Consider the following 20,637-nt stretch of genomic DNA (forward strand, 5'->3'; position numbering starts at 1 on the left):
GCTGCCACTTCCTGCTCCCTCACACTTCATGCTGTCACTTCCTGCTCCCTCACACTACATGCTGTCACTTCCTGCTCCCTCACACTACATGCTGTCACTTCCTGCTGCCACTTCCTGCTCCCTCACACTACATGCTGTCACTTCCTGCTGCCACTTCCTGCTCCCTCACACTACATGCTGTCACTTCCTGCTCCCTCACACTTCCTGCTCCCTCACACTTCATGCTGTCACTTCCTGCTCCCTCACACTACATGCTGTCATTTCATGCTGCCACTTCCTGCTCCCTCACACTTCATGCTGTCACTTCCTGCTCCCTCACACTACATGCTGTCACTTCCTGCTGCCACTTCCTGCTCCCTCACACTACATGCTGTCACTTCCTGCTCCCTCACACTTCCTGCTCCCTCACACTACATGCTGTCACTTCCTGCTCCCTCACACTTCCTGCTCCCTCACACTACCTGCTGTCACTTCCTGCTCCCTCACACTACATGCTGTCACTTCCTGCTCCCTCACACTTCCTGCTGTCACTTCCTGCTCCCTCACACTACATGCTGTCACTTCCTGCTCCCTCACACTTCCTGCTCCCTCACACTACCTGCTGTCACTTCCTGCTCCCTCACACTTCCTGCTGTCACTTCCTGCTCCCTCACACTTCCTGCTCCCTCACACTACCTGCTGTCACATCACTGACCGTCTCCTGTGCTGCCTCCTCTCCGCCCCGCCTCCTCTATCTGGACTCCTCCCATCGCGCGGATCGGCTCGCGCCCAGTGACGTCACCAGACTCCTTGTGGGCACGTACCACGTGATCGCCGCTGAGGTGATTGGCGCCCCCTGTGCACGTGGCAGAAGTCTCGGCGGGACAACTATCAGCTATGGCTGTGCAGAGTGAGGGGCAGGGGTCCTGGACTCCTGAGGGAGAGGATGAGGAGTGCCGGCGGCTGGCAGAGGAGGCACAAGATGGAGGCACGCCGTGTGCCAAGAGGAGATCACCCTCACATGTAAGAAGGGGAACCTGAACATAGGGGCCGGGGGCCCCCCAACTATAATAGGAGGAGAGACCCCCAACTATAATAGGAGGAGAGACCCCAACTATAATAGGGAGAGACCCCAACTATAATAGGAGGAGAGACCCCAACTATAATAGGAGAGAGACCCCAACTATAATAGGAGGAGAGACCCCAACTATAATAGGAGAGAGACCCCAACTATAATAGGGAGAGAGACCCCCAACTATAATAGGAGGAGAGACCCCAACTATAATAGGAGGAGAGACCCCAACTATAATAGGAGGAGAGACCCCAACTATAATAGGAGGAGAGAGACCCCAACTATAATAGGAGGGAGAGACCCCAACTATAATAGGAGGAGAGACCCCAACTATAATAGGAGGAGAGACCCCAACTATAATAGGAAGGAGAGACCCCAACTATAATAGGAAGGAGAGACCCCAACTATAATAGGGAGAGAGACCCCCAACTATAATAGGAGGGAGAGAGACCCCAACTATAATAGGAGGAGAGACCCCAACTATAATAGGAGAGACCCCAACTATAATAGGAGGAGAGAGACCCCAACTATAATAGGGAGAGAGACCCCCAACTATAATAGGAGGAGAGACCCCAACTATAATAGGGAGAGAGACCCCCAACTATAATAGGAGGAGAGACCCCAACTATAATAGAAGGGAGAGAGACCCCAACTATAATAGAAGGGAGAGAGACCCCAACTATAATAGGAGGGAGAGAGACCCCAACTATAATAGGAGGAGAGACCCCAACTATAATAGGAGGGAGAGACCCCAACTATAATAGGAGGAGAGACCCCAACTATAATAGGGAGAGACCCCAACTATAATAGGAGGAGAGACCCCAACTATAATAGGAGAGAGACCCCAACTATAATAGGGAGAGAGACCCCAACTATAATAGGAGGAGAGACCCCAACTATAATAGGAGGAGAGACCCCAACTATAATAGGAGGAGAGACCCCAACTATAATAGGAGGAGAGAGACCCCAACTATAATAGGAGGAGAGACCCCAACTATAATAGGAGAGACCCCAACTATAATAGGAGGAGAGAGACCCCAACTATAATAGGGAGAGAGACCCCCAACTATAATAGGAGGAGAGACCCCAACTATAATAGGGAGAGAGACCCCCAACTATAATAGGAGGAGAGACCCCAACTATAATAGAAGGGAGAGAGACCCCAACTATAATAGAAGGGAGAGAGACCCCAACTATAATAGGAGGGAGAGAGACCCCAACTATAATAGGAGGAGAGACCCCAACTATAATAGGAGGAGAGACCCCAACTATAATAGGAGGAGAGACCCCCAACTATAATAGAAGGGAGAGAGACCCCAACTATAATAGAAGGGAGAGAGACCCCAACTATAATAGGAGGGAGAGAGACCCCAACTATAATAGGAGGAGAGACCCCAACTATAATAGGAGGAGAGACCCCAACTATAATAGGAGGAGAGACCCCCAACTATAATAGGAGGAGAGAGACCCCAACTATAATAGGAGGGAGAGAGACCCCAACTATAATAGGAGGAGAGACCCCAACTATAATAGGAGGAGAGACCCCAACTATAATAGGAAGGAGAGAGACCCCAACTATAATAGGAGGAGAGACCCCAACTATAATAGGAGGAGAGACCCCAACTATAATAGGAGAGAGACCCCAACTATAATAGAAGGGAGAGAGACCCCAACTATAATAGGAGGGAGAGACCCCAACTATAATAGGAGGAGAGAGACCCCAACTATAATAGGAGGGAGAGAGACCCCAACTATAATAGGAGGAGAGACCCCAAATATAATAGGAGGAGAGAGACCCCAACTATAATAGGAGGAGAGACCCCAACTATAATAGGAGGAGAGACCCCAACTATAATAGGAGGAGAGACCCCCAACTATAATAGAAGGGAGAGAGACCCCAACTATAATAGAAGGGAGAGAGACCCCAACTATAATAGGAGGGAGAGACCCCAACTATAATAGGGAGAGAGACCCCCAACTATAATAGGAGGAGAGACCCCAACTATAATAGGGAGAGAGACCCCCAACTATAATAGGAGGAGAGACCCCCAACTATAATAGAAGGGAGAGAGACCCAACTATAATAGAAGGGCAGAGAGACCCCCAACTATAATAGGAGGGAGAGAGACCCCCAACTATAATAGGAGGAGAGACCCCAACTATAATAGGAGGAGAGACCCCAACTATAATAGGAGAGAGACCCCAACTATAATAGAAGGGAGAGAGACCCCAACTATAATAGAAGGGAGAGAGACCCCCAAACATAATAGGAGGGAGAGAGACCCCAACTATAATAGGAGGAGAGACCCCAACTATAATAGGAGGAGAGACCCCAACTATAATAGGAGGAGAGACCCCCAACTATAATAGGAGGAGAGAGACCCCAACTATAATAGGAGGGGAGAGAGCCCCCAACTATAATAGGAGGAGAGACCCAACTATAATAGGAGGAGAGACCCCAACTATAATTAGGAAGGCAGGAGAGACCCCCAACTATAATAGGAGGAGAGACCCCAACTATAATAGGAGGAGAGACCCCAACTATATAGGAGAGAGACCCCCAACTATAATAGAAGGAGAGAGACCCCCAACTATAATAGACGGAGAGAGACCCCAACTATAATAGGAGGAGAGAGGACCCCAACTTAATAGGGAGGGAGAGAGACCACCAACTATAATAGGAGGAGAGACCCCAACTATAATAGGAGGAGAGAGACCCCAACATACTAGGAGGGAGAGAGGACCCCAACTATAAAGGCGGAGAGACCCCAACTATAATAGGAGGAGAGACCCCCCAATATTAATAGGAGGAGAGACCCCAACTAATAATAGGAGAGAGGACCCCCAACTATAATAGGAGGGAGAGAGACCCCAACTATAATAGGGAGAGACCCCAACTATAATAAGAGGGAGAGACCCCAACTATAATAGGAGGAGAGAGACCCCAACTATAATAGGGAGAGACCCCAACTATAATAAAAGGGAGAGACCCCAACTATAATAGGAGGAGAGAGACCCCAACTATAATAGGAGGGAGAGACCCCAACTATAATAGGAGGGAGAGAGACCCCAACTATAATAGGAGGAGAGAGACCCCAACTATAATAGGGAGAGACCCCAACTATAATAGGAAGGAGAGACCCCAACTATAATAGGAGGAGAGACCCCAACTATAATAGGAGGAGAGACCCCAACTATAATAGGAAGGAGAGACCCCAACTATAATAGGAGGAGAGACCCCCAACTATAATAGGAGAGAGACCCCAACTATAATAGGAGGAGAGACCCCAACTATAATAGGAGGAGAGACCCCAACTATAATAGGAGGAGAGACCCCAACTATAATAGGAAGGAGAGACCCCAACTATAATAGGAGGAGAGACCCCAACTATAATAGGAGGGAGAGACCCCAACTATAATAGGAGGAGAGACCCCAACTATAATAGGAGGGAGAGACCCCAACTATAATAGGGAGAGACCCCAACTATAATAGGAGGAGAGAGACCCCAACTATAATAGGAGGAGAGACCCCAACTATAATAGGAGGAGAGACCCAACTATAATAGAGGGAGAGACCCCAAACTATAATAGGAGGGAGATACCCCAACTATAATAGAGGGAGAGAGACACCAACTATAATAGGAGGAGAGACCCCCAAACTATAATAGGAGGAGAGACCCCAACTATAATAGAGGAGAGGACCCCAAACTATAATAGGAGGAAGAGACCCCAACTATAATAAGAGGAGAGAGCCCCAACTATAATAAGAGGGAGAAGACCCCAACTTAATAGGAGGAGAGAGACCCCAACTATAATAGGAGGGAGAGACCCCAACTATAATAGGAGAGAGAGACCCCCAACTATAATAAGGAGGAGAGACCCCAAACTATAATAGGGAGGAGAGACCCCCAACTATAAGTAGGAGGAGAGACCCCCAACTATAATAGGAGGGCGAGAGACCCCAACTATAATAGGAGGAGAGACCCAACTATAATAGGAGGGAGAGACCCCCAACTATAATAGGAGGAGAGAGACCCCAACTATAATAGGAGGGAGAGAGACCCCAACTATAATAGGAGGAGAGACCCCAAATATAATAGGAGGAGAGAGACCCCAACTATAATAGGAGGGAGAGAGACCCCAACTATAATAGGAGGAGAGACCCCAACTATAATAGGAGGAGAGACCCCCCAACTATAATAGGAGGAGAGACCCCAACTATAATAGGAGAGAGACCCCAACTATAATAGGAGGGAGAGACCCCAACTATAATAGGAGGGAGAGAACCCAACTATAATAGGAGGAGAGAGACCCCAACTATAATAGTGAGGAGAGACCCCAACTATAATAGGAGGAGAGAGACCCAACTATAATAGGAGGAGAGACCCCAACTATAATAGAGGAGAGACCCCAACTATAATAGGAGGAGGAGACCCCCAACTATATAGAGGGAGAGAGACCCCCAACTATAATAGGAGGAGAGACCCCAACTATAATAGGAGGAGAGAGACCCCAACTATAATAGGAGGGAGAGACCCCAACTATAATAGGAGGAGAGACCCCAACTATAATAGGAGGAGAGACCCCAACTATAATAGGAGGAGAGACCCCAACTATAATAGGAGGAGAGACCCCAACTATAATAAGAGGAGAGAGACCCCAACTATAATAGGAGGGAGAGACCCCAACTATAATTGGAGGGAGAGACCCCAACTATAATAGGAGGAGAGACCCCAACTATAATAGGAGAGAGAGACCCCAACTATAATAGGAGGGAGAGACCCCAACTATAATAGGAGGAGAGACCCCAACTATAATAGGAGGGAGAGACCCCAACTATAATAGGAGGAGAGACCCCGACTATAATAGGAGGAGAGACCCCAACTATAATAGGAGGAGAGACCCCAACTATAATAGGAGGAGAGACCCCAACTATAATAGGAGGGAGAGACCCCAACTATAATAGGAGGAGAGACCCCAACTATAATAGGAGGGAGAGACCCCAACTATAATAGGAGGAGAGACCCCAACTATAATAGGAGGAGAGACCCCAACTATAATAGGAGGAGAGACCCCCAACTATAATAGGAGGAGAGACCCCAACTATAATAGGAGGGAGAGAGACCCCAACTATAATAGGGAGAGACCCCAACTATAATAAGAGGGAGAGAGACCCCAACTATAATAGGAGGAGAGAGACCCCAACTATAATAGGAGGGAGAGACCCCAACTATAATAGGGAGAGACCCCAACTATAATAGGAGAGAGAGACCCCAACTATAATAGGAGGGAGAGACCCCAACTATAATAGGAGGGAAGAGACCCCAACTATAATAGGAGGAGAGAGACCCCAACTATAATAGGAGGAGAGACCCCAACTATAATAGGAGGAGAGGACCCCAACTATAATAGGAGGAGAGAGACCCCAACTATAATAGGAGGGAGAGACCCCAACTATAAATAGGAGGAGAGAGACCCCAACTATAATAGGAGGAGAGGAGACCCCAACTATAATAGGAGGAGAGACCCCAACTATAATAGGAGGAGAGACCCCACTATAATAGAGGGAGAGAGACCCCAACTATAATAGAGGGCGAGAGACCCAACTATAATAGGAGGGAGAGAGACCCCAACTATAATAGGAGGAGAGAGACACCAACTATAATAGGAGGGAGAGGACCCCAACTATATAGGAGGAGAGACCCCAACTATAATAGGAGGAGAGACCCAATATAATAGAGGGAGAGAGACCCCAACTATAATAGGAGGGAGAGAGCCCCAACTATAATAGAGGAGAGACCCCAACTATAATAGGAGGAGAGACCCCAACTATAATAGGAGGAGAGACCCCAACTATAATAGGGAGAGACCCCAACTATAATAGGAGGGAGAGAGACCCCAACTATAATAGGAGAGAGAGACCCCAACTATAATAGGAGGGAGAGAGACCCCAACTATAATAGGAGAGAGAGACCCCAACTATAATAGGAGGGAGAGACCCCAAAACTATAATAGGGAGAGACCCCAACTATAATAGGAGGGAGCCCCACTTATAGGAGGAGAGACCCCAACTATAATAGGAGGAGAGAGACCCCAACTATAATAGGAGGAGAGACCCCAATATAATAGAGGAGAGACCCCAACTATAATAGGAGGAGAGACCCCACTATATAAGAGGCTTTAGGAGAGACCCCAACTATAATAGGAGGGAGAGACCCCAACTATAATAGGAGGGAGAGACCCCAACTATAATGGAGAGAGCCCCCAACTAATACCCCAACTATAATGGAGGAGAGACCCCAACTATATAAGGAGGAACCCCAACTATAATGGGAGAGACCCCAACTAGAATAGGAGCACCGAGAGACCCCAACTATAATAGGAGGAGAGACCCCAACTATAATAGGAGGACGAGGACCCCAACTATAATAGGAGGAGAGAGACCCCAACTATAATAGGAGGGAGAGACCCCAACTATAATAGGAGGAGAGACCCCAACTATAATAGGAGGAGAGACCCCAACTATAATAGGAGGAGAGACCCCAACTATAATAGGAGGGAGAGAGACCCCAACTATAATAGGAGGAGAGACCCCAACTATAATAGGAGGGAGAGACCCCAACTATAATAGGAGGGAGAGAGACCCCAACTATAATAGGAGGGGAGGACCCCAACTATAATGAGGAGAGACCCCAACTATAATAGGAGAGAGACCCCAACTATAATAGGAGGGAGAGACCCCAACTATAATAGGAGGAGAGACCCAAACTATGAGGGAGGACCCACTATAGGAGAAGAGACCCCAACTAATAATAGGAGGAGAGACCCCAACTATAATAGGAGGAGAGACCCCAACTATAATAGGAGGAGAGACCCCAACTATAATAGGAAGGGAGAGACCCCAACTATCATAGGAGGGAGAGACCCCAACTATAATAGGAAGGATGGAGAGACCCCAACTATAATAGGAGGGAGAGACCCCAACTATAATAGGAGGAGAGACCCCAACTATAATAGGAGGAGAGACCCCAACTATAATAGGAGGAGAGACCCCAACTATAATAGGAGGAGAGAGACCCCAACTATAATAGGAGGGAGAGACCCCAACCATAATAGGAAGGAGAGACCCCAACTATAATAGGAGGGAGACCCCAACTATGATAAGAGGGAGAGAGACCCCAACTATAATAAGAGGGAGAGACCCCAACTATAATAGGAGGAGAGAGACCCCAACTATAATAGGGAGAGACCCCAACTATAATAGGAGAGAGACCCCAACTATAATAGGAGGAGAGACCCCGACTATAATAGGAGAGAGACCCCAACTATAATAGGAGGGAGAGAGACCCCAACTATAATAGGAGGAGAGACCCCAACTATAATAGGAGGGAGAGACCCCCAACTATAATAGGAGGGAGAGACCCCAACTATAATAGGAAGGAGAGACCCCAACTATAATAGGAGGGAGACCCCAACTATAATAGGAGGGAGAGACCCCAACTATAATAGGAGGAGAGAGACCCCAACTATAATAAGAGGGAGAGACCCCAACTATAATAGGAGGAGAGACCCCAACTATAATAGGAGGAGAGAGACCCCAACTATAATAGGAGGAGAGACCCCAACTATAATAGGAGAGAGACCCCAACTATAATAGGAGGAGAGACCCCAACTATAATAGGGAGAGAGACCCCAACTATAATAGGAGGAGAGACCCCAACTATAATAGGAGGAGAGAGACCCCAACTATAATAGGGAGAGAGACCCCAACTATAATAGGGAGAGAGACCCCAACTATAATAGGAGGAGAGACCCCAACTATAATAGGAGGGAGAGACCCCAACTATAATAGGAGGAGAGACCCCAACTATAATAGGAGGGAGAGACCCCAACTATAATAGGAGGAGAGACCCCAACTATAATAGGAGGAGAGAGACCCCAACTATAATAGGAGGAGAGACCCCAACTATAATAGGAGGGAGAGACCCCAACTATAATAGGAGGAGAGAGACCCCAACTGTAATAGGAGGAGAGACCCCAACTATAATAGGAGGAGAGAGACCCCAACTATAATAAGAGGGAGAGACCCCAACTATAATAAGAGTGAGAGAGACCCCCAACTATAATAAGAGGGAGAGAGACCCCAACTATAATAAGAGGGAGAGAGACCCCAACTATAATAGGAGGAGAGAGACCCCAACTATAATAGGAGGAGAGACCCCAACTATAATAGGAGGAGAGAGACCCCAACTATAATAGGAGGGAGAGACCCCAACTATAATAGGAAGGAGAGACCCCAACTATAATAGGAGGGAGACCCCAACTATAATAGGGAGAGACCCCAACTATAATAGGAGGAGAGAGACCCCAACTATAATAGGAGGAGAGAGACCCCAACTATAATAGGAGGAGAGACCCCAACTATAATAGGAGGGAGAGACCCCAACTATAATAGGAGGAGAGACCCCAACTATAATAGGAGGAGAGACCCCAACTATAATAGGAGGGAGAGACCCCAACTATAATAGGAGGAGAGAGACCCCAACTATAATAGGGAGAGACCCCAACTATAATAGGAGGGAGAGACCCCAACTATAATAGGAGGGAGAGACCCCAACTATAATAGGAGGAGAGACCCGAACTATAATAGGAGGGAGAGACCCGAACTATAATAGGAGGAGAGACCCCAACTACAATAGGAGGGAGAGAGACCCCAACTATAATAGGAGGGAGAGAGACCCCAACTATAATAGGAGGGAGAGACCCCAACTATAATAGGAGGGAGAGACCCCAACTATAATAGGAGGAGAGACCCCAACTACAATAGGAAGGAGAGAGACCCCAACTATAATAGGAGGGAGAGACCCCAACTATAATAGGAGGAGAGACCCCAACTATAATAGGAGGAGAGAGACCCCAACTATAATAGGAGAAGAGACCCCAACTATAATAGGAGGGAGAGACCCCAACTATAATAAGAGGGAGAGACCCCAACTATAATAGGAGGAGAGACCCCAACTATAATAGGAGGAGAGACCCCAACTATAATAGGAGGAGAGACCCCAACTATAATAGGAGGAGAGAGACCCCAACTATAATAGGAGGAGAGACCCCAACTATAATAGGAGGAGAGACCCCAACTATAATAGGAGGGAGAGACCCCAACTATAATAGGAGGAGAGACCCCAACTATAATAGGAGGGAGAGAGACCCCAACTATAATAGGAGAGACCCCAACTATAATAGGAGAAGAGACCCCAACTATAATAGGAGGGAGAGACCCCAACTATAATAAGAGGGAGAGACCCCAACTATAATAGGAGGAGAGACCCCAACTATAATAGGAGGAGAGAGACCCCAACTATAATAGGAGGGAGAGACCCGAACTATAATAGGAGGAGAGACCCCAACTACAATAGGAGGGAGAGAGACCCCAACTATAATAGGAGGGAGAGAGACCCCAACTATAATAGGAGGGAGAGACCCCAACTATAATAGGAGGGAGAGACCCCAACTATAATAGGAGGAGAGACCCCAACTATAATAGGAGGGAGAGACCCCAACTATAATAGGAGGAGAGACCCCAACTATAATAAGAGGAGAGAGACCCCAACTATAATAGGAGGGAGAGACCCCAACTATAATAAGAGGGAGAGACCCCAACTATAATAGGAGGAGAGACCCCAACTATAATAGGAGGAGAGGCCCCCAACTATAATAGGAGGAGAGACCCCAACTATAATAGGAGGAGAGAGACCCCAACTATAATAGGAGGAGAGACCCCAACTATAATAGGAGGAGAGACCCCAACTATAATAGGAGGAGAGACCCCAACTATAATAGGAGGAGAGACCCCAACTATAATAGGAGGAGAGACCCCAACTATAATAGGAGGAGAGACCCCAACTATAATAGGAGGAGAGACCCCAACTATAATAGGAGGGAGAGACCCCAACTATAATAGGAGGAGAGACCCCAACTATAATAGGAGGAGAGAGACCCCAACTATAATAGGAGGGAGAGAGACCCCAACTATAATAGGAGGGAGAGAGACCCCAACTATAATAGGAGAGACCCCAACTATAATAGGAGAAGAGACCCCAACTATAATAGGAGGGAGAGACCCCAACTATAATAAGAGGGAGGGACCCCAACTATAATAGGAGGAGAGACCCCAACTATAATAGGAGGAGAGACCTCAACTATAATAGGAGAGACCCCAACTATAATAGGAGGAGAGACCCCAACTATAATAGGAGGAGAGACCCCAACTATAATAGGAGGAGAGACCCCAACTATAATAGGAGAGACCCCAACTATAATGGGAGGAGAGACCCCAACTATAATAGGAGGGAGAGAGACCCCAAATATAATAGGAGGAGAGACCCCAACTATAAGCATCAGAGAGGGTCCCGCATCAGAGAGTGTCCCGCATCAGAGAGTGTCCCGCATCAGAGAGGGTCCCGCAGCAGAGAGTGTCCCGCATCAGAGAGGGTCCCGCATCAGAGAGGGTCTTGCATCACAGCATGCAGATTGTCACCCATTAGTGATCTGAATAAGTGTTGGTGATGGAGCCTGGGGCTCTGCATGGATCTGCAGACGTTATCGGTCAGCTGATGGATAAAACATATGGCGTCTGTGTAGTTTCATTTTTTTCCCTGTTTAGGTGTCCAGGAGGCGGTGCCACGCTGCTGAGGTGCTGGAGCCTGCCCCGTCCCCTGGCTCCCCCTATCGTCAGGTCATTACACCACCTGCACCTGGAGGGGGACTGAGATGGCGGTGTTGAAAGAAAAATTGCAATTTTATAAGCTTTGGAAACACCATCAGCCTCTACACTGGCGCCATTTGTCTTAACGATCAGCTTCTCCTATAGTGGGATACAGAGTGTCAGACTGCCCTTAGACCACTGCGGAGGAGACCGTCACCCGGAACAGAGCTAGGCAGGCATGGTCATGTGAGCTGTGGTACAATACGGCATAACCAAGACACATGGATGTGAGGTGGTGTCTCCTACCTGACAGACACCACTAGTATGTAGGAAGGTGTCCCCTGCTTTAGATAGGTGTCCTGACCGCTCTCTAATGTAGGAGGTTACTCTGCTTATGTCTCACTGCTCTTTTCCTCTTTTAGGACATGTCCTGGCAGATGGGTCCCCAGGAGACTAATGCAGAACCCCAAGGATCAGCAGAGCCAGAGAAGTCAGCTACGGATCCGCCTGCGACTATGGGGGGGACTGGTATGGGCTTTGTTCCTTGTATACTGGGACGGGATACACAGGAAATATGCAGAGGTCTTCACACAAGTGATGGTCAGTATGAACACCAGGGTCCTGCTGATCCCCAGAACCTTTCCCACATTACTTGTGGAGTCAGCTATAGTCTGGGGATGTAACAGAATTTCCGTCCCCCCCTTCAGCGAACGTGGACACTCCCTATACTGCTTAGAAGGAAAACCTCTGTATAACCTCAGGCCCTTAGTTTTGGCCTCCCTTGTATTCCAGGCATGAAGGCGATGTACAGCGGTAGAGAGTATGGTCACCTGGCCATGCTGCGGTCACACCTGCAGACACATTCAGACCAGCTCCAATGCAAATTATGTGAAGAAACGTTTGCTTCTGCATCAGAACTGCGGCTTCACACCCCGCGCCACCTGGGTACGTAACATAGAGATGGCAGCTTCTTTCTGTGCACAAATTTTTGTACACACTGTTGTAGGAATCGTACACTTCATATTCGTACGGCACGGCGACACGGGTTATTCCCGCACCATCACATGTTTTTTTGAAGTGTTTGGGAGAGGAGATAAATCCTACCCTGACCAATGCCTGTCATCACTCACGGAGCGATAATCGTCCCTATCCTACACAACGATCAGCCGATGACAACGATCAGTATAGTTTGATGGAGTATTCTAACTTGTAGAATAACAGGTATCTAACCCCTGGCCCCTCTACCAATCCCCGTGCATTGCTCCATGCATTCTCTATGGGCTTTTGGAATGATGCCAAATGCAGCACTCAAACTTCAGAAAACCCATAGGAAATTATTGCAGCAGTGGCCATGCATGGTCCGCTCTATGTATCTGGGGATCATCAGGGGTCCCAGCAGTTAAACCTCATAAATCATTATGTATTGGGAACGCACCCCAGAATTTGCACCTGGACCTGCTACACTATGCAAGAGCAATATTAAAGGGGTTATCCAGCGCTGCAAAAACATGGCCACTTTCTTCCAGAGACAGCACCCCTCTCGTCTCCAGTTTGGGTGCAGGTTTTGCAACTTAATTGCAATCCACACCGGAACTGGAAAAAAGAATGGTATTGTCTCTGGAAGAAAGTGGCCATGTTTTTATAATGTTGGATAACCCCTTTAAATCTGCCCAATTATGTTTCAGGGATCCCACCTTACAAGTGCAGTGAGTGTGACCTGGTGTTCAGGTTGGTGGCGGATCTCCGGAAACACGCCTTGTCCATGCACAATCTGTTGCATCCTTTCCGCTGCCGCTATTGTGATTATACAAGCGCCCAGGTATATGTGGTGTGTCCGCCTGTGTTATGTGTATTCCTGGTTCTGATTGGTTAGGCCAGGTTTGCTCCACCCATGAGGCTCTTTCTCGGTTGTATTGTTACTGACAAGTGTGTCCTTTTAGGTCATCAAGATGCGACTTCACATGTGTTCACATACGGGTGCGCAGCCCTTCTCCTGCCCGCAGTGTCTTTATGTCACTATGGATAAGTCTGCAATGAAGATGCACACAGGTCTGTGACACTAGGTTCTGTCAGAGGTTACTAAGCTTGTTGAAACCCAAAAAATCAGTAAAACAGCCTGCGTGAGCCGCAAGCTTGGGATAGGTGGGGCCTGCATCTGTCTGACATTCAGGGTATATTGTGTGGAGATGGGAGCCCCCCTGTAACCAGTATAACATGCAGATATTGAAGTCCTCATCTCATTCTTAGTTGCCGGCTATCAGGACTGCAAAATTAATTGTTTTTTTTTTTGTCTCTTACTTGATATAGAAGCCATAATGGTGTCATAGCAGGCCAGGTTTGCATACAGATCCAATGTGACGATGCATTTACAATCACGTCAGTTCTCTGCGGCTGCTATATATTGAATAGCTGCCGCAGAAAACCTGTAAGGGCTCACAATGGAGCATGTGGCTCCGGCCGCATGCTCCATTGTGAGCAGCAGTGAATTCTGATAAGGGCGCACACTGATGCACCCGCATCCGAATTCAGCGGCACTAAAGATCATATAGTAACTGTATAACTCTGATAACACAGCAGCTAGATATGTGATATATAAGTTACTGTACAGTATAGCAGCATGTGGTATATAATGTATAGTAACTGTATAACCCTGATAACACAGCAGCAGTTTGTAGATACAGGATGGAGCTGCAGATCCCCATAATGCAGTAGCGTAGTACAACAGGCTAGAATAGAGAAGCAGGGATGCTGTCAGAGTGGCAGAAACATCTATACAGTGCAGTGTGAATGGTTGAGTGAAAGTGTATGCACATTATAGCAGCAGTGTGTATAGCTGAGTGTGAGTGCAGACACATAGCAGCAGTGTGTATAGCTGAGTGTGAGTGCAGAAACATAGCAGCAGTGTGTATAGCTGAGTATGAGTGCAGACACATTATAGCAGCAGTGTATATAGCTGAGTGTAAGTGCAGGTACATTATAGCAGCAGTGTGTATAGCTGAGTGTAAGTGCAGGCACATTATAGTAGCAGTGTGTATAGCTGAGTACAAGTGCAGGAACATTATAGCAGCAGTGTGTATAGCTGAGTGTGAGTGCAGGCACATTATAGCAGCAGTGTGTATAGCTGAGTGTAAGTGCAGGTACATTATAACAGGAATGGAAAGGATGGGAAACACAAGGGCTGACAGAGACTGCAGGGAGCATGAAGTAGGAAGGAAGTGGATCTGCTATGATTTGGAAGGTGAGGGAGACTTCCTGGGTCAGAGTACAGGGCTGTAGACCCCGCTATGCAGACCATGCCCCTCCCCCACTCCCCCTCCCACCCAGTACAGGGAGCTCTTACACCAAAGCAATGCTCTTACACCAAGTCACAATTTTGATAAACTGTGAGCTCTTCTTGCAAAATGCTTTTAAACCAAGGTACCACTGTATATGATTTTTCCATGATTGATTTGCGCCAGAAACCATCTTGTAGCCTGTTTTTAAGCCCATATCGTCCTCACTTTTTGTAGAAGTTCACATCCGGAAGCTGCACGCCTCCCTGGAGCCCGTACTGAAGTGTCAACTTTGTGGAAAAATTGGCTACAGGCACCAGATCCTTGAGCAGAATCAGCAGAGGCGCAGGGATGAGAAGCAAGGAGGGGACAGGGAGGTAAGGCTGCATTCATCCTGCATCCATATACTTGTAGTACATAAGTAGAACCTGGGCCGAAAGCAGATATTCTTCCCACTGACAAGAAGTTGCAGCCACCTGTCAGTCTTGCTGAGAGTGCGCAGCCTGGCACAGTGAATGGGCTCCGCAGCATCATTATGCAGGCGCAGGATGGCAGGATGGTCGCTGCGAAGCTGCAGGATGTGCAGAAGTTTCTGCAGCCTCTGAGGGAGCAGCACACCTCCCCTGTAGTCATTGTTGTGAACGGCCCCATGGATCAGCCTATGCTGACTGAACCTGTGCAGGTAAGTGGATGAGAACTGAACAGGCAACATGACCAATGTGGAGTAGGATGGGAAATAACTAGTTGATCAATTGGGGGGGGGTCCCACTCTCAGGACCCTGAACGTAGACAAAACTGTCCCTGTAATGAATAGTGCACCGTTAATTTATCAGTAGAACCGCTTCAAGCTAGGTGCGCACTGCGTCTTTGCATGTTTATCATGTGACCAGAACATTATAGACTTATTATAGTGTTAACCATTATGTAAATGCTGCTTGTTCTTTCATTCACTCCAGAGTGGTGAGATGAGTCTGCTGGATGGTGAGAGGGACCTGGGGCCCCGGGGAGAGGTGACCCCTAAGTATCGTTTACTGTCGGAGAAGGTGGAGGGCGGCAGTATCATCAGCACACTGTAAGGAAGGAAGAGGGAAGAGCCCAGGAAGGCCGGCAGCCATCACTGATCTTCTGGTGCCGCCCGGAATTCACAAAAGAAAAGTTACTGGTTTGGACTTACGTTCTTCGGTATTTAACTCGATATTACTACATGGCAGTACTGCATAACCGATCATGTTGATTATTGGTTGTGTCCACCACCCAGTTATAGGGCGCTTACCAGCCCAAGTTATCAAAAAGTTATCAGGGAGGCCGACTCCCGGGACCCCCTCCAATCACAGCAACAGGGTCTTTTGGCCCCTGAGGCAATAGAGTGGCAGTGTAGTACTGCCTGGGGTATGAGCCTATTTGTTGTGGTCAGTTGAAGCTGCAACATTGTAACAAAAAGAAGATACCCAGTGCGTTCGCCATGTTTGGGTATGTTCACACTGAGTAATTCAGGCGGAATCCCTGTCTCAGTGTGTGTCATAGCCCGCCTATGGGAGAGCGCACGCTCCTCTGCTGCCACCGCTCTCCGCTCAAAGAAGTGGCATGTCACCTCCTCGAACGGAGAGCAGCGGCAGTAGAGAAGTGCGCGCTCTCCCATAGGCGGGCTATGGGACACTGAGACAGGCGGGATTCCGCAGTGGAATTCGGCCTGAATTACTCAGTGTGAACATACCCTTTGTGTTTTATGTTCAATAAAATAATCTGGAGGAGTGAAGCTCTGCGTGCGCCTCGTTCATCCATCCTCCAATGCAAAGCTTGTATGGCTGCAGTGACGTCACTAGTAATATGCTACACTACAGACATTGGTCACTGCTTCACTCATCGTTATATCCGGGAATGTTCTGCCTATTAAACAGTGCTGAGGGTTTGTTACAGTCTATCTAATCTGCTAATTAAGCACATCAGTAGCACAGAGTTCAGGCTGGAAGATTGTCTAGACTGGTACATTGTGACAAATGCTCAGCTCTGTGAGTAGAACTAGGTCAGAGCGGGTTATCAGCCCCAGCAAGCTGAGGAATTGTTATATCTGAGCCCTGGAAAGCTGGGTGACCACCTAACCACCAGCAGGAACACCCAGCCCCACATGGGTTATCACACAGCCTGCTAGGAGTCCTCTATGTGGGAGCAGGGGATGTCACAGCAGGGGGAGACCCGTCGGCAGACATTGTGGTTGCTACACCGTGAATGATTCTGAGTTCTCTTTAACCCTGAGAATCCTGGAAGTTTCTGTATATGATCAGTAACCTGGATCAGTAGGGGGCGCTCTGGTAGAGCAGCAGATTTAGTTTACTGCTTTCTATCACCAGCTTGGTAACCCCATAGAGAATGAATGGAGTGTTGGCCATGCGGGCATTCTAGGGACATTTCCTTCCCCCCAGGTCTCAGGATCGGTGGGGGTCGCAGGGACTGGACGCCACGGATCAGCCTGTTATTACTGATACTGATAACTTCAGATAGAATGTGCATCTTTATAGTGACTCTAGGGCCTTGGATCTATGTCACAGAAAGTGATTACAGTGCATTTATAGCCAGTGACTCACAGGGGTCATCCACTTCTACATCCAGCCCAGTTCCTCCAGCCGCTGCTCCCATATAGGGTAGTTTTACTAACAGTGCCCCTCACCATACCAGCGGGCTGTTCTGTACTCCCACAGACAAGTGACCACAGTGCCCACCATAAAGTGAGAGCTGCTTCCTTTGTGCTCCCGCTAGGTTATAATAGTCCCATTATGCCTCACAATATAAAGCCATGTTCACACAACGCATGTGTTGTATAAATCACGGCCGTTGTTGCAATTTGCAACAACAGCCGTGATTTATACAAGACATACCTTGTATGTGAATGAATGGAATCCCGGCTGGAGCGTATACACATAGTACATATATACATACACATAGGGGGACATTTATGAAGTCCGGCGTTTTTTCACGCCGGACTTACAAATGTCCCTGCAGTTCAGGGGCAGTTTATGTAGAGGCAGTGCACCTCTACATAATTCCCCTGAGCTGCGGGGACATTTGTAAACCTGGCATAATCCACCCAGATTGGAGATCGGAGCCAGTCCGTGCGAAAATTTTTAAACCTCCGGCCGCACGCTCCATTGTGTGCAGCGGTGAATTGTGTGCGCCCACATCAGAGTTCACCAGAAATGAAGATCATCCGGTCGGTACTGCAGTACCTGCCGGGATGATCTGCAGTAACACCAGCCGTTCTGTGATCCGGCCGGGTCACAGAACGGCCGGTGTTATACTTAGTGTGAACATGGCCTAATAGTGCTTCCCTCACAATGTTATAGTGATCCCCATAAGGCAATAGTGCCCTCACAAGATAATAGTGATCCCCATAAGGTAATAGTGCCCTCACAAGATAATAGTGATCCCCATAAGGTAATAGTGCCCTTACAAGATAATAGTGATCCCCATAAGGTAATAGTGCCCTCACAAGATAATAGTGATCCCCATAAACTAATAGTGCCCTCACAAGATAATAGTGATCCCCATAAGCTAATAGTGCCCTCACAAGATAATAGTGATTCCCATAAGGCAATAGTGCCCTTACAAGATAATAGTGATCCCCATAAGGTAATAGTGCCCTTACAAGATAATAGTGATCCCCATAAGGTAATAGTGCCCTTACAAGATAATAGTGATCCCCATAAGGTAATAGTGCCCTTACAAGATAATAGTGATCCCCATAAGGTAATAGTGCCCTCACAAGATAATAGTGATCCCCATAAGGTAATAGTGCCCTTACAAGATAATAGTGATCCCCATAAGGCAATAGTGCCCTTACAATCTAATAGTGATCCCCATAAGCTAATAGTGCCCTCACAAGATAATAGTGATCCCCATAAGCTAATAGTGCCCTCACAAGATAATAGTGATCCCCATAAGCTAATAATGCCCTCACAAGATAATAGCGTTACCTATACAGTAACAATGCCCCACCACCACCACCACCACAGGAAAATAGTGCCCTCACAAATTTACTGGTGCCAGAGATTTGTTATTTACTTCTATTTAAAATTCACCAGCCTTCCAGTACTTTTCAGCTGCTGTATGTCCTGCAGGAAGTGGTGTATTCTCTCCAGTCTGACACAGTGCTCTCTGCTGCCACCTCTGTCCATGTCAGGAACTGTCCAGAGCAGCAGCAAATCCCCATAGAAAACCTCTCCTGCTCTGGACAGTTCCTGACATGGACAGAGGTGGCAGCAGAGAACACTGTGTCAGACTGGAAAGAATACACCGCTTACTACTGGACATACAGCAGCTGATTAGTACTGGAAGACTAGAGATTTTTGTAATAGAAGTAAATTACAAATCTCTGGCACTTACTGGAACCAGTTGGTTTGAAAGAAGATAAAATTCCCTCAATGTGGAAACACAGCTCAACACCCTCCCCACTCCTGTCTGTATCATGTGATGGTTACTAGAGACTGCATTACAGTGCTTCTCTACCGAACAGAACACCCATCATTTTGGCAGTGATCTGTATTGGTCGCTGCTTACTGTCTGGCCCTCAGGGAGTTAAGGGGATCTGATATTTTTGAAAAGCATTGTTTTGGTATCGAGAATTGTGATACTAAATAGGTATCGGTATTAAAGTAAGTATTCTGGTAGTGGGACATCCCCGTGTCTTATTATATGTGCAGTATATGAATCCACATGCTATTTTTGTGTACTGTTCCTTTAAGAGCAGGTGTTTCAGCAGGCACCAGCAGAGGGCGGTATAGCAGTGTAATGAATATTGAGCTCATTGTTACTGGAGTTTACCTCTATGTTTTCAGTGCTGCTTCTTCAGTCGTATTATACAGAGAGTAATGTTGTTGACTGACCCCCAGCGGGTAAGGAGGGCACCAGGATCCCCTACAGTTAGATTATTTTCGGGGTAAAATAAGTTGATCCATAAGGGGTCGGGGTTATTGGGGCACAGTAAGATGGTTGGAAGCACAGTAAGATGGTCGGGGGCACAGTAAGATGGTCGGGGGCACAGTAAGATGGTCGGGGGCACAGTAAGATGGTCGGAGGCACAGTAAGATGGTTGGAGGCACAGTAAGATGGTCGGCGGTACAGTAAGATGGTCGGGGGCACAGTAAGGTGGTCGGAGGCACAGTAAGATGGTCGGCGGTACAGTAAGATGGTCGGGGGCACAGTAAGATGGTCGGAGGCACAGTAAGATGGTTGGAGGCACAGTATGATGGTTGGAGGCACAGTAAGATGGTCGGGGGCACAGTAAGATGGTCGGACGGAGGCACAGTAAGATGGTCGGAGGCACAGTAAGATGGTCGGAGGCACAGTAAGATGGTTGGAAGCACAGTAAGATGGTCGGGGGCACAGTAAGATGGTCGGAGGCACAGTAAGATGGTTGGAGGCAAAGTAAGATGGTCGGAGGCACAGTAAGATGGTCGAAGGCACAGTAAGATGGTCGGAGGCACAGTAAGATGGTCGGAGGTACAGTAAGATGGTCGGAGGCACAGTAAGATGGTCGGAGGCACAGTAAGATGGTCGGGGGCACAGTAAGATGGTCGGAGGCACAGTAAGATGGTTGGAGGCACAGTAAGATG

The 20,637-nt window shown here is 47.7% G+C and overlaps 2 protein-coding genes across 4 annotated transcripts in view; one reads left to right on the forward strand and one right to left on the reverse strand.

The window, feature by feature from the left end:
• Positions 1–773, reverse strand: part of ATF5 (activating transcription factor 5) — a 42,171-nt gene extending 41,398 nt beyond the window's left edge. The window contains exon 1 of the mRNA XM_069952620.1: positions 695–773. The gene's annotated coding sequence lies outside the window, so the exon portion shown is untranslated. The remainder of the gene's footprint in view (positions 1–694) is intronic.
• On the forward strand, positions 718–16,554 carry CTCFL (CCCTC-binding factor like). 3 transcript variants are annotated; one of them, XM_069952616.1, is made up of 7 exons: positions 720–1,002; positions 12,182–12,287; positions 12,552–12,704; positions 13,445–13,578; positions 13,700–13,808; positions 15,269–15,408; positions 15,988–16,554. In XM_069952616.1, the coding sequence occupies exons 1-7, from the start codon at positions 877–879 to the stop codon at positions 16,105–16,107; spliced, it is 888 nt and encodes a 295-aa protein (XP_069808717.1). In that variant the 5' UTR covers positions 720–876; the 3' UTR covers positions 16,108–16,554. The 3 variants fall into 3 exon arrangements, with proteins under 3 accessions (XP_069808718.1, XP_069808717.1, XP_069808716.1); XM_069952615.1 differs by having other exon boundaries at positions 721–1,002; positions 12,182–12,359; XM_069952617.1 differs by lacking the exons at positions 13,445–13,578; positions 13,700–13,808 and having other exon boundaries at positions 718–1,002; positions 12,182–12,359.
• Positions 16,555–20,637: the final 4,083 nt, after the last annotated feature.

Source organism: Dendropsophus ebraccatus, chromosome 14 (genome assembly GCF_027789765.1).
Source record: "Dendropsophus ebraccatus isolate aDenEbr1 chromosome 14, aDenEbr1.pat, whole genome shotgun sequence".
Lineage (NCBI taxonomy): Eukaryota > Metazoa > Chordata > Amphibia > Anura > Hylidae > Dendropsophus > Dendropsophus ebraccatus.

What these genes read in the sequence shown, in the direction of transcription:
- CTCFL (XM_069952615.1), top strand. Translation starts at nt 877, where the DNA reads ATGGCTGTGCAGAGTGAGGGGCAGGGGTCCTGGACTCCTGAGGGAGAG. An exon ending in GTGATTATACAAGCGCCCAG is followed by an intron (nt 13,579 to 13,699) that starts GTATATGTGGTG and finishes GTGTCCTTTTAG; the next exon opens with GTCATCAAGATGCGACTTCA. An exon ending in AGCAAGGAGGGGACAGGGAG is followed by an intron (nt 15,409 to 15,987) that starts GTAAGGCTGCAT and finishes CATTCACTCCAG; the next exon opens with AGTGGTGAGATGAGTCTGCT.